The sequence below is a fragment of the Chrysochloris asiatica genome, unplaced genomic scaffold, assembly GCF_000296735.1.
Source record: "Chrysochloris asiatica unplaced genomic scaffold, ChrAsi1.0 scaffold00557, whole genome shotgun sequence".
NCBI lineage: Eukaryota > Metazoa > Chordata > Mammalia > Afrosoricida > Chrysochloridae > Chrysochloris > Chrysochloris asiatica.
The window spans coordinates 149,569-164,184 of NW_006409075.1; the positions used below are offsets into that span (position 1 = coordinate 149,569).

Here is a 14,616-nt window from a genome sequence, read left to right on the forward strand (position 1 = left end):
TTCCATTTCATTTTTGACAACTTCAAATTTTCCCAGATTCATACTTCGTACATTCTATGTTCCAATTTTCAATAGATGTTTATAGCTGTTTCTCTTCATTTTAAGTTGTTGCCCATCAGCAAATGCAGGTTCTGTGTGCTTTTCTTCCCCGAGCTTAATTCTATTCATGTCATTATGGTCAACTTTTTGGCATTTTTTCCCCCCAGTTGCATTCTGAGTGCCTTCCCACCTTCCAGTCCTGTATCTGATATAGATATAGATAGATAGATAGATAGATAGATAGATAGATAGATAGATAGATAGATAGATAGATAGATAGAGAATGTGATTTATCTCAAAGAAATGGCTCTCACAGTTGTAGAGGCTAAGTTTCCAAGTCCATGGGTCAGATGTCAGGCAGTAGCTTTTTCCTGACTTAAATTGCAGAGGTTGAGGAACCCAAGATCAGGTTAGACAGTAGGCTGCTACCTGTAGAAATGAACTGATCCAGAGTCACCTGGCAAGATGGCAGACTGCTGACTCACAGGCTGCAGAGACTAATGACTCCCAAGATCAGCTGCCAATCTCTTAGGATGCTGGCCCAAGTCCAAAGAACCAGAGGTCGCTGGTGAGCCTGATGCAGGATCCAGATCCAGCAAAAAGCAAGCAAGCTTTGCCAGAGTATCTACATATATTGGAAGCAAGCCATACTCTCAAGGAAAATATTGAAGTATTACAACTCCCCTTACGATTGATTGGTTGTTCTTAGCCGATCTTATCATGGAGGTAATTACATTATTGCAAATCTCATGATGGGAATGACTACATCATAACTTGGAAACCACTGAGAATCACAGCTAGCCCCATTGACATACAACCTTACCCATTGGAGTCAGATAACGAGTAGTCTGTTAGTGGAGAATAGATGTAGTGAGGGATCAACTACAAGATCTAGGCTGAAAACAACCATGGATCAAAGGGCTGATTTTCAAAATTACTGGAATTATATATTGTAAGAAACCTGGAAAGAACAGGTTTACTTTTTATGCATATGCTACTTGAGTGCACATTTTATTTGATTATTTTTAAGCTTTCTTATTATGAATTGGGTGAAGGTTTACAGAGTTCTTTTTCAGTTTTCCACTCAGCAGTTTATACACATTTTGTCTCATCTCATTGATTGCAGTCCCCACAATGAAACATCACTAACCTCACTCCATTCTGTGTTTTCTTTGTGCATTGCTCCTTTCCTAACCCTTGTGAACCTTGGGCAAATGTTGCCCTCTTGATCTCAAAGGATTAATGATTCTAAGGTGTGCATACTTGCTTAGTGTCATTGTGCCCTTTATAGGCCTAAAATATAGCTGAAAATTGAACCATGGGGTGAATTCATTTCCAGACCTAAAGGGTGACTCGGTCATAGTCTTGGTGGTTAAACCAATCAGTGTTTTACAGATAAATCTGATCTTTTTATGATTTTGAGTTTTGTTCCACATTTTTCTCCCATTCTATCTTCGACCTTCTAATGTGATCCCTTTTACAACAGTTGAGAGTAATAACAGGGCATAATCCAGTTCTTTTGGTCTCCGGGTCCTAGAAACTGAGGTTCAGGTGGTCCATTGGCTATTGGACTGATTTTTCCCATGTGTCTTCAATTTTCATCACTCTTCTTTCTTCTGAACAGGCAGAGACCATGCATAAGCTTTTAAGGCCCCAGTCACTACTCACCAAAGTAGGATGTGTAGAACATTATCTTTATGAACTGTATTATGCCAGTTGACCTTGGTGTCCCCTGAGACTAAAATCCTGAACTCCCAGATCCAGCAGCTCATTCCCTCAGGTGTTGGATTATGTCTATGAAGTTTTCATAACTTTGCCTCCTGTATGCTCTACCACATTCATGGATGTTTATTATCAGCCAATATAAATACCTATGTTCAAGTATACTTTTTCAAACTTATTACATATTTGTGGGTATATTCCTACTCTCTGAATGGACATTTTAGTCTAAATATTTATTGGTATGATTACTCAGTTAATGATTTAGCATGTTTCTCTTCAAAATTATTGTTCTAGAAAATGGAATCTTGGCATTGCCTTCCTCAAGAAACGGACTTTTCCCAGACCTTGGATACATCCCAGGCCAGGTTTAATGTGAGAGAGGAAGGGGCTGAAGTAACAGACTTCCCCTCTATGGAGGAAGGTGTATTGACCCAATCAGAAAATCAAATGAAGGAACACAACAGAGATACCTCATGTTCTCCATTGATAGGTAACTCCTCTTTGTTTTTAACTAGTAGTGATACCTCACATTTGTAAAACACTTTTGGGAGACACTTTAGCTCCTATAGGGTTGAGGAGCTCTGTAGAGCCATAGTCAAAGGTAGTAACCTATTTCTGGTTTTCTGCATGCGCCAGCTCATCTAGTTAAGTGTACAGGTACCCCTTGTTTTATTACATCCTGTTGCTGTTAGAAAGGAGAAAGTAGTGAGTGTGTGTGCCTCACCAGTCCTAGATTTGTTGAGATCTTGGGGTGTATGAAAGGGCTTCAAAAAGTTAGTGGAAAAATGGAATTAAAAGATAATAGAATTTTTCCATGACATTTTTCTAGTTTCTTCCAGCAAGTGAGACTTCACAATCCCTAAAAAAACCCCAAACAAATAAAAACTAAAAATTCTTGTTTATAAGATTTGATTCTTAGAATTAATTAAGGCCTATGTTACTGAGGTGCTATGGATCAGCAGGACTGCAAACCATAGGGTTGGCAGTTCAAACCCACCAACTGCTCCTCGAAAACCCTATACAGGGTCACTAACAGTCTGAACTGACTCAATGGCCCTTAACAGCAACAACAGTGTTATTATCTTCAGCTTCAGGTTCAAATATTAGATAGAGAGGTTAAGTAATATATCTGAGGTATATTATATATATTTCTGTATATATGTTACATCAGTTACTTTTGGGGAGCTTCTTGATTAATGCTAGAAGTAAATACATAGGACTACTATTAAGGTCTGCAGTTCGAAACTACCAGCCACTCCGCGGGAGAAAGATGAGGCTTTCTACTCCCGTAAGGATTTACACCCTCGGAAACCCTGTACAGGGTCGCTATGGGTCGGAACCGACTCGACGGCACTTAACAAACAAACAAAAAACTATTTTAATAACAAACTAGCTAAATGTCCTTGCTGGATAATGAGCATTTTATGTAATTATGTGTTTATTCAATTTTTTAAAATGTTGTTCTAGAATTGTCCATTGCTATCTTTATCCTTATTATTACCTGAAGTACTAAAATTTTGCTGTGGGTTATAATGTCTGATTAATGTTATTATTGAATAGTTTGTATAGAAGAACCTTTCCTCTTAGAGATTCTAAGAACACCTTTATTGGTATTTTAAATTTAAAATTATCTTGATAAACATTTTTAGGTTTATGTCTTTTAAAAGATAGAATAAACTAAAAACTAGATTTCAGAAGTAATTATCAAGTCATTTCATTCCAATGAAACGTATAAACTTTTAACTTTGAATTTTACCTCCTTAGTATCCTGATACACATGATATGCAGGATCATTGATTAGTGGAAGTGCTTTAAAGTAAGGGACGTTCTGATTGGTTATTAGCACTAGCCTTTTTAGGGGACTCCTGGTGTGGTGCTGTAGCATCAGCGCTGGACTGCAAACAACTGGGTCGGCAGTTCAAACCCACTAGCTGCTCCTCAGAAACACTATACAGAGTTGCTATAAATCGGAATCGACTTGACGGCACTTAACAACAGGATTCTACCATGAGAATAGTCTTGTTCAAGTTTTGTAGGGAAGTTTAAATACAACTTAACTTGTTTTTGTTTGTTTTCAAACTTCAGGTAATGCTATTCAAGTCAAATTATTAGTGCCAATCTCTTCTATGACATGGATTGTTAAAGTCAGTTTCAGTTCGACATTTTAAGAAAAGTATTGACAAAATTAGAGTGCCCTTGTGGGAGGCGATAACATGATAATAGGTAAAAGAGTAGGAACGCATCCTTTGAGAAGATTGCTATTCTCAAATATTTGAAGGGCTGTTTGAACCACAAGGCTGGCGGTTCAAACTCACCAGCTGTTCCTTGGAAACCTTTTAAAGTTGGAACTAACTAGATGGCACTTAACAACAACAGCACTGCTAAAGAGAAAAAAAAATACATTTCCTTCCATTCTTGTATTTAACAAATACCTAAGTGCCTATTGTGTGTTTGGAGTCTTAGTGTAATGCTATAGGGTCAACACTGGACTGCAAATCACATGGTTGGTGGTTCAAACTCACCAGCTGCTCCTCAAAAACCCTATACAAGATCACTGTGAGTCAGAATGACTCAATGGCACTTAACAACAACAACAACATTGTGTGTGTGTGGAGCCCTGGTGTGGCGCTGATCGATAAGCACTGGACTGCTAATCACAAGATTGGTGGTTCAAACTCACCAGCCACTCTTTGGAAACCCTAGGGTGGCTATGAGTTGGAACTGACTTGATGACATTTACAGCATTGTATATTTGATCTGGGGATGTATAAATGAAAGCTGTTCCTACTTCTCTGTCCATTAAACAGAAAATAACAGTGGAATGGTTTTTATAATGTTGTAGAACAAGAATTAAAAACCTAGAAAGTGTGGCCTGTGGCCTGATTTTGCACTATAAGCTAATAATGATTATAAAAACAGACAACAATAAAAATTACAGACCATATGTAATCAACAAAGCTTAAAATATCTAAATTATCTGGTTCTTTACAGAAGAAATTTACAAACTGTGCTCTAGAAGTTAAGATTGGAATACAAGAGTTATAGGGGGAAGGCTGATATCAACTTGTTATAAGACAACTTTCTAGTAAATGTATTTAGTAGTAGTGAAGACTACTACTAAATAAAAACAGCATTATGTCACAGAAAATGTTCAAGCAACATTCTGTAAGAGATGTTAAAGAAAGGATTTCAGTGCTTTGTAGTTTCTTACATGATATAATTTCTAATATAAAATTTTATGACTGCAGCTTGCCATTTATTATAGAGTAAGTAGATTATAGAGTAAGTAGGAGTCCTAGTGTGGCGCTGTGGGTTAATGTGCTTGACTGCAAAGCCGTTTGAACTGCAAGGTTGGCGGTTCAAGCTCACCAGCTGCTCCTTTGAAACCCTCTACAGGGTCGCTATGGGTTGGCATCAACTCAATGGGCACTTAACAAGAAGAAGAAGTAGATCTAATGGCCAGAGAGTCTATCATTACTGTTTTGTTAAACATATTTTTGTTGTAGTCTAGACCAATGGCAAATGTTATTGATGATAATTGGTGCCAAATGAGATGATGTTGTTGTTGTTGTGTGCCATGGAGTCAGTTCCGACTCATAGTGACCCTGCACAGAGTTTCCGAGGCTGTAAATCTTTACAGGAGCAGAAAGTCTAATCTTTCTCCTGCGGAACAGCTGGTGGTTTCAAACTGCTGACCTTGCGGTTTGCAATCCAGTTTGTAACCACTACGCTACCAGAGCACCTTGCTAAAAGCATTATCAGTAAGATATAGCTCTTTACACTCTCACAGTGTGTCCACGCATGAGCACACACACGCTTGAGAAACACGTTTTTCATTTTTAAGCTGCTTGATTAGTAAACCCATTTTCCAGTTTACTTGGCATAAGTCCCCCACCTGCACCCTGAAATATTTTTAAATATTTAAGGAGCTGCTTCTTAATTCTTATTATGCCTTAGTGGTGGTGGTTATGTGCTATGGAATTGGTTCTTACTCATAGCGACCCTGGATTGGGTTTCTGAGGCTGTTCATCTTAATGGGATCAGGGAGCCTCATCTTCCCCCCGCCCCCCCCCCCCCCCCCCCCCCCAGCAGAGTGCCTGGTATATATGAACTGCTGACCTTGCAGTTCACAGCCCAATTCGTAACCACTACGCTACCAGAGCTCCGTAATAAATAGTGTAAGTCTGCTCTAGTGGATTTGGAAACTTTGTAATAAAAACCTTCATGATTCCTAGAGGGGTGAAGGAGTTGTTGTTTTTTTTTTTTAATGAAGGTTTAAGACTGGTTTTCTAAGCCACACCAAAAAGGAACCTTATCAGTTGGGTTTTGGTGGTACAGGTTATTGATTTAAATTAGCGTCTCATTTTTAACTGATCCATTTGGTTAATCTAATTTGAATGAAAAGTACGCTGGTTACATTGGTAGGCTCTGAGGCTGCAACTGTAAAGGAAGCTGCCGTGGTGCTGATGGTCTAGGTGGAGAGCAGACAGGTGAATTATGATAGGAAAGGTGCAGCGTATGTGAGTGTTAAGTATGCTTCGGTACACCAAGTGAAGGGCAGGTGAGCCCTACGAACCTTCAGTTTGCAGTGCTTTCTCAGAGAAGAGTGGGAAGAGAGTGGCAGCTTCAGTTTGCACATTAAAGTACAGTCATTCTGAACTTAAACTATACTGCAGTAGTAAATATTCATATTGCAAAAGCAGTTTCTGTTCTGTAAAACATCACCTGTCATGTGAAATTAATTAGAATGTTGTTGACTTTACAGTTTTATTTCTAGTAACGTTTGTTTTATAGTTGAATCCATGCTATAAGGAATCAGGAATTTTTACATAGTTTATATGTATTTAAGAACAATGAGAATTGTTTAAGTCAACGTTCCAGAATCCATAAGAATTTTTTCCCCTTTAAAAAGCAATTCTAAAATCTTCAGCTGTTGTTGTTGTTAAGTGCCATTGAATTGGTTCTGACATAGTGACCCTGTGTAGGGTTTCCAAGGAGCAGCTGGTGAGCTAGAACTGCCGACCTTGCAGTTCAAACGGCTTTGCAGTCTGGCGCATTAACCCACAGCGCCACACCAGGACTCCACATATAGGTTTTGGAAAACTTTTGTGTACCCTCATGAGAGAATGAGAGTAAATAAGACAAACGGCAGTTTAATATTAAATGTAATCTTAGTGATTAAGACGCTAAAGATCCCCCCTCAGAGTGTCTTACTGGGCCACACTTTGGTATAAGAAGTATGGTCTCTTTATATCACTTAAGATGGAAAGAAACAGTCATAATGACTAAGAGCTAAAAATCAGAGGGTTTAGGTTCAAATCTCACCCTGGCACTTAATAATTATTTGAATTGTGGGCAACTTATGTAATGTCTAATTTTAGTAATTCAGTTTCCTCATCTGTTAAGTAGGTTTATTCTCTATCCTTCATAACTGTTATGAACATTAAAGGTAATATTGTAGGTCAAGTTCCTGGACTTGGCAGGCATTCAATAAATGGTAGTCAACGCTGCTGTAATTGTTACATTAGTCCAGTGCTTATGGAAACTTCCAGAGGGCAGCATAGTTAGGTTCTTTAAAATATTACATGAATACATTAGACCATTAATTTTCAGTATTAAACTATCACTATTATATTTGAAACTTTTCAGTCATACAGGACAGCTTTGCTTCTCCTGATTTGCCTTTGTTGACTTGCATGACCCGAGATCAAGAGTTTGGATCTGATTTCTTATTTCAACAAAGTGAACTAGAGTTTGCACCTCTGAGGTAAAATGATTTAATTTTTGTTTGCACATAACCTTTCTACTCTGCCTTTTCTTGTTCTAAATTGTTACTAATGTTATTAACTTCAGGCTAATATGGGATGTTGGAATGAGGGTTAGATTTTCTCAGCAGTCACTTTGAACTTAACTAAGGTCTTAAAATAAGACATGATACATGTTAATGTGCCACAGTAACATATGTGTAGAAATCATGTAAGTGACTGTATTATTTTGAAATCAAAGTAATTTCCTTTAGAATATTTGTAATGGGAGACAAAAATGGAATTCGTGAATTTTGGGGATTATGTAAGAATATATGTTTTCCTCTTTTAGAACTGGAATAAAAGCAAAACTCCTAAAAAAAAACTTAAATGAAAAACTATAGAAAATAAAAAGTTTTAATGCCTACCCTTTTTGCTGTATATTACTTTATAGTCAGTTTTATGAAGTGCTCTGTAGATATTAGACAAACAATTAAAGTTACTAATGTAAATGAATATTAAATCATGTCAGTGATAAACTAAACATTTTATATAATAAAGTTAGAAAGGCTGTTTTGCAGCTCTTATATAAAGAATTATTTATTTGGCAATATGAAAATAAGATTCAGATTCTCTATTACTAAGGCTAAATCTGAGAAAATATCTGGGTCAGAGGGTGGCAGTTCACCCCTGACTATTAAAAAAAAAAAAAAATTGTTCAGTCATTTGCCATCTTAATGGAATTTGAAACTTGAATAAAGCTTTGTTTTTCAATATACTTTTCTTCATATGATCTTGATTTCACTGACAATTAATTTGTATTTGTCATAATAGTCCATAAAAATTAAATGTTTTGAATGTGTTATTTATTTACTTCTAACTGTATTTTTCAGGGGAGTTCCTGATAGGTCTGAAGACAGTGAATGGTTTTCCCGACCATCGGAAGTTAGTGAAGCTTTGTTCCAGGCAACTTCAGAAGTAGCTTCCGATGTGGTTAACAGCTGCGTGAGTGTATCTCAGCACCCACTCATAGGTAGTACAGGTGTAGAGTCTCAGAAATCTCTTTTACTTCCTGAACAAGAGAATAATGAAACCATTTCTTCTGATAGAGTTGATGAACTTCAAGCTCCCAAAGACTCTGATAAGTATGATGTTCTTTGTTCTTATATGTCACTGAAGACACAAGACATTGCTCAGCAGCCAGAAACCAGTTTAGCTGGTAAAGGTCAGGTTTCTTCCTCAAGTTTGTCTGACATAAGTGATGAAAACATAACTACCAAAGGAAGTGATAGCTTTGATGCTTCTTGTTCATATATGCAGTGTTGGAAACAGGAAGCGTTTCAGCAACCAGAAACAGGCTCATCTAGGAAGGACCATGATTCCTTTTCAGATTCATCTGACACAATTGATGAAAATGAAATTCCCAAGGAAATTAACACTTTCAGTGCCCCTGGTTCGTATATGCCATGGTGGAAACAGGAAGCTTCCCATCATCCAAAAGCATGTCCAGCCAGTATGGATCATGTTTCCTTTCCACATGAAGTTGCTTCTCGTTTTAATAATAAAATGTTGAATTCTTTCTTGTATTGTTTGTTGGAAAGAAGAGGGGAAGAGGGTCCCTTGACATCAGATAGCCATTATTTTGAAAGTGCTTGTTTAAGGGTTCCAGCTGAGAATGAAGTGAAACAAAAAGTGGATTCTTTGGAGAGTTATGAACGAAATGAAGGACGGGGGGAAGAATTATCTCAACATTTAGAACAAAAGGAGACTAGAAATAATGCATCTTCAGAGGTGCATCCCGGATCTTCAGAAATGCAGCATATTGAGAATGTTGTAGTTTCTGAAAATTCTGTAAAAGTTTCAGAAGCCTATATACTCTCCAAGGTGCATGAACCCTCCAAAATAGAGATTTCTGGTAGTCCCCTTCAGACTGTAACAACCAACCTGGGTGAGACATCAGAACAACTCTATTTTCTAGAAGAAAGACACCAAAAGGACACCAAAACTTCCAGTTTGAGTGGGAAGAGTGTTCCTGCTACTGAAAATGTAGCCTTTGAGGCAGTTATTGCCTCTATTGAACCTTCAAAGAAAGACAGCACAGCAAATGAAATCCAAACTGACATCAGTAAATCGTTAACAAATGACAGCCAAGAAAGAGAACTAAAAAACCCAGATCTGACCCTATCCAATTATAATGATGAAAAACATTTACTTGAGCTACTTAGTCATCCACGCTATCAGTCTACTCCTGGGGTGTTTGAACCAGCAGCTTCAAAGCCACTGTTACATAAAAAAGATGAAGATGATAGTTCCCTATACTGGCATCCTGATGTAAAATCACACCCTAATATTCTGCAGGAAATAGTCACTCCAAAGCTTGCACCATCTGCTCCTTTAAGTGAAAAAGCATTTCACAAACAGACTGTTGGTGTTGACGAAAGACAACCAGCTTTCATTCAGGGTGATCTTGGCAATGAATTATATCTTCCCATTGGGAAGATACAATCTGGTTCTGACCTTACAGAGAAGAAAGAATCTTCAGATGTTCATCCAGTGAAAGTATCAATTTCAGATTCTTCGGTTTTACAAGCACTACAACCAGAAACCTCTGAAGACCTTACAGATTCATCAAATTATATTTTGGGTAAGGATGTAAATTCTTGTAAGTTTACTGCCAAGCTGTTTGCAGGTGTAGGTAGCAGCAGTTTGGCAAACTTGGTGGCATGTGATGAAAAGTCACAAGGCACTTTACTATTAACTAGTGATGCATCACTGTTTATCGTCTGCCAAGGATACTGCTGAAACCTGATACAGGCTGAGGTGAAATCCCTCAGCCTGTGGAAGCCAAGTTTAGTTACTATATATACAATTAGGCAAAATGATTCTTATTTTCTAGAGAACCTAGAGGGGCAAGCTGAGTCTGACATCACTACTCTGGATTCTGATCCTGAATACCGTATCCTAAAAGAACATGCAGTTGTGGGCAGTGACAATGAGAGACTTGCTGAACTAGTAAGAGAGGTGAGACACTGAAAATGATGTTTGGAAGGAGCATGGTCTTCTCCGGTACTGTTTCAGGAAATGATATTGTTACTTTTTTTTTTTTTTCTTTTTACTGTTTCCCAGATGTGACCAAGGTGACCACAACTTGCATTGAACTAACAGTACATTGAACTAGCAGCTTTAGAAAAAGTGTTTTATAATTTAGAGATTTAACATCGTTGTCTGCTCTAGTTACCTGCTTTGCAGTTGCCTTCTAAGGAAAACATTTATTTTGAAGTGCCTGTAATTTTCTATTTGACTTTGGTGGGGGAAAGAAAATCTTAGTTGAAAAATGCACCAACTTGTAGTTAACTATGCACTGTTGAGAAATGTCATCCCTTAATTTGTTAGCGATTACATAAAAGGAACAAGACCATAAATAAACCCTAGTGGGTTCTGTGGTATCTTGTAAAAGGCTCTCCAATGGAGCATTTAGGTCTTTCTTTGTGAAGTATCCTAACTGTGCCAAGTTGTGCCAGCAGAAATCAATTGCAGTAGTGTTAAGGTTAGACTTGTTCATGGACATTCAAATGATTGATTGCTCAGGGTTTTCATAAGAATTGAAAAAATCTAATTTGTTTTCAACTTAGAATTTCTAATGATTTTTATAATACTGATTTTTAGGAAACCAGTCTCTGGAGGACATTATGCTTGAGTGAAAAAGGAGGAACTTTTAACCAGATGGATTGATTCAACGGCTGCAGCAAGGGGTCTAACCATAGCAATGATTGTGAGGATGGCCCAGGCAGGATCCAGCAGTGTTTTGTTCTCTTGTACAGAGGGTCACTGTGAGTCAAAACTGACTCAACAGTGTCTAACACCACTTCAGTTAGTATTGATTTACTGAAGTTAACTTTGATCACTGCTTCACATTTTATTTCTTAAGTTTTTTCTTTTAGCCCAGGTAGTATACTGTTGCTGTTACCTGTATTTTCCTTTTCTCCTAGACCTATCCTGTGATCTTGGAATTAGTTAATTGCCGATGTGTTGTTTTTAAGGACTGTTGAGTCGATTTTAGAGTCATAGTGGACCCCTTATGACAAAGTTGTTGTTGTTGTTGTTGTTGTTAAGTGCCTTCGAGTCGATTCCGACCCATAGCGACCCTGTATAGGGTTTCCAAGGAGCGACTGGTGAGTTTGAACCACTGACCTTGCGATTCAAACAACTTTGTAGTCTGGCGCATTAACCCACAGTGCCACACCAGGACTCCTATGACAAAGTAGAACTACTGAATTTCCTAGACTGTAATCTTTAAAGGAGTGTATCACTAGGTCTTTTTCCTATAGAGCCACTAGGTACATATGAACCGCTAATCTTTCGGTTAGCAGCTAAGCACATTGTGCCACCAGCCCTCTTAAATGCCAATTAAAAAAAAGCCAGATATGGAAGTACTATTTTTGCGCAACCCAGTTTGCTCTCAGGGGACATGACTACTTATATTTTTTTCTTTGTTCCTCTCATACATTAAAATATTACATGGGACAAGATATCCGGTTGCTGTTGTCGACTCAGTTTTGACCCTTTAAGACAGTTGAAGTGCCCACAGGGTTTCCAAGGCTGTCATCTTTATGGAAGCAGACTGCCACATCTTTCTCTTGAGGATCAGCTGATGGGTTTGAACCACCAGCCTTTCAGTTAGCATGCTAACACTTGATCACTGTGCCATCACCAAGGGTCTTTGGGGTAAGGAATATAGTACTTACACAAAGCCTGCCTGTTATTCCCCTTTACCTATTGTTTGCTAACCACAAGATTGATTGTTCAAACCCACCAGCTACCCTTTGGCCTGGATTGAGTCAGAACTGACTTGACAGCACTCAACACCACCACCAACCTGTCACTTTATGGAAACTAGATTCCCACAAGTAATCTACTCTGTCTCTATTTTGTTTTTCCTTCTCTTTGTTTTGGTAGCATTTGGTGTGTTTTTTTAAGTCAAGTGCTTGTTGTTAGTTAGGTGTTGTCCAGTTGGGTCAAATTCATAGTGACCCTGTGTACAACAGAACACAACACTGCCTGTTCCTCCACCATCCTCACAATTGCTGCTACGCTGGAGCCCCTTGCTGCTGCCACTGCGTCAGTCATCTCTTTGAGGGGTCTTCCTCTTTGTCACTGACCCTCCACTTTTCCAAGCATGATGTCTTTCTCCAGGGAATGGTTCCTCCTGATAACATGTCCAAAGTTCATGGAGGCACAGTCTCACCACCCTGACTTCTGAAGAGCATTCTGGCTATACTTCTTCTAAGACAGATTTGTTTGTACTTCCTGCAATTAGTGGGACAGCCTGGGGATTCGTATGGGACAGTTCTACTCTGTCCTACATGGTTGCTAAGAGTCAGAACCTACTCTATGGCATACAATACTGCCACTGCTTTTGTTTCGGAAGTTTGAGGACTGACAGGTATTTTTGGTAACTGCTAACATATTAATTCTATGATGCTATTATTTTTCTTTGAAACATTTCTAGAAAGTATTTCTGTTCTGTCTTTCCTCCCCATTCTTTTATATCCCCCCACAACATGTCTCTTTCCCTTAAAGTAAAATAAGTCCTTGATGGAAATAATGCCAAAGTTCCAATCCCTCAATAATGCTACTTTTGTAAGGAATCAACTTCTGAGTAATAGAAGACTTTAGGCCTATTATCCGTACTATTCTATATCGTCAGCCTTCCAGGACCTCTGAACAACATTCTTTGAGTTGACCAAACAGGATCTGACCTGGAGGGTTGAGAATACAGTGTTAACTGGTGTCAATTCAGTACTCTTTTTTTTTTTGTTTTGTTTTTTTTTAATTAAAAAAAAAAAAATTGGTTTCTTCTAGCAGTTGAAGTCAAATTGATATCATCTTGTTTCGCTTTCTTCATTTTCTTCCCTGTTTCATAGGTAGGCCAATCTAGTTTGGGCATTAATCAGCTTTTTTCATCTACATTGCCTCCATTTGTTCCTCATGAGCCTACCAACAAGCCAGAGGATCACTCATCAGATCTCAGGATGTTGAGAGTATCTCTTGGGACTGTGTCAAAGACGCTCAGACATCTTGCCGGTATGTAGAAAAAGGATACATGTTCTGCTTATGACTAGTTTGTTAAAAATGTATTTTTACATTAATTTTATATAAATAAAATGGTGTCAGCTTATATAAATCTGCAGTTTTTTCTTTACTAAAGCAGGAATGGAAAAGATGAAGTGTTGATCTTTGTTTGAGGGACCTATTGAATGGATGTGGTGGAAGGATAACATTAGAAGGGAATTTAATGAGAAGAGTTATGTTGATTAGTCAGCATCAGAAAAAGCCAGAGTTGTTGTGTTGTTGTTAAGAGCCATTGAGTTGGTTCCGACTCATAGTGACCCTGTGTAGCGTTTCCAAGGAGTGTCTGGTGAGCTTAAACCACTGGCCTTGCTGTTCAAACTGACCTTACAGTTCAGTGCATTAACCCACAGCACCATACCAGAGTGTCAGAGTTGTTACTCTGGGAGAAATTAGAAGGATCAGGGATTTATTTATGAAGTTAAATAGATAGGTGGGAAAGAATTACTGAGAGAACTAGAAGAATGGTATTTTGGTCAGATTTGGTTCCTAATAGGGACAACTATGAAGGGTTAAAGATCTAGAGAATCACTCTGGATTGGATAGCAAATGTGAAATAACATCACTGGAGTAAGTAAATTGAGATTTTGAAGCTACCTTGTTGGGTTGGTTAATTATGTTTAAATTTCTTTTCCGATTAATGAAGGTGGAAGATGTGAGGTTTAGGGCAAGTTTGTGAACTAGACCTAGAAGTCTTAAAAAAAACTAAATGGAAGTAACTGAGTTGCCAGGAGAACAGTGGTAGATAGATGGTGGTATAGAAACTTATATGTGAGCTGTGCCTCCAAAAGGAAGTTTTATCAGTTGTTTGTCTCAGGAAGATGGAAAGTAATGGTAAGGAAATTATGAGAAGTAGGAAAATGCCAACTTTCTTTTCAGAGTGTATGGCATGTGGAAGAAAACTTCTGCGGCAGTAGTAGTTTCAGAGGGAAAAATCAAATTTTATTTAAGGCCAAAAGTTAGAGAATATTCTGGAAAAAAA

General features: G+C 38.1%; 1 protein-coding gene across 1 annotated transcript in view; it reads left to right on the forward strand.

The window, feature by feature from the left end:
- The window catches only part of ALMS1 (Alstrom syndrome 1), a 205,660-nt gene that overhangs the window by 57,833 nt on the left and 133,211 nt on the right, over nucleotides 1–14,616 (forward strand). The window contains exons 4-8 of the mRNA XM_006877698.1: nucleotides 2,056–2,251; nucleotides 7,411–7,528; nucleotides 8,399–8,841; nucleotides 10,369–10,526; nucleotides 13,499–13,589. Coding sequence (XP_006877760.1) covers nucleotides 2,056–2,251; nucleotides 7,411–7,528; nucleotides 8,399–8,841; nucleotides 10,369–10,526; nucleotides 13,499–13,589 — 1,006 coding nt within the window. The remainder of the gene's footprint in view (nucleotides 1–2,055; nucleotides 2,252–7,410; nucleotides 7,529–8,398; nucleotides 8,842–10,368; nucleotides 10,527–13,498; nucleotides 13,590–14,616) is intronic.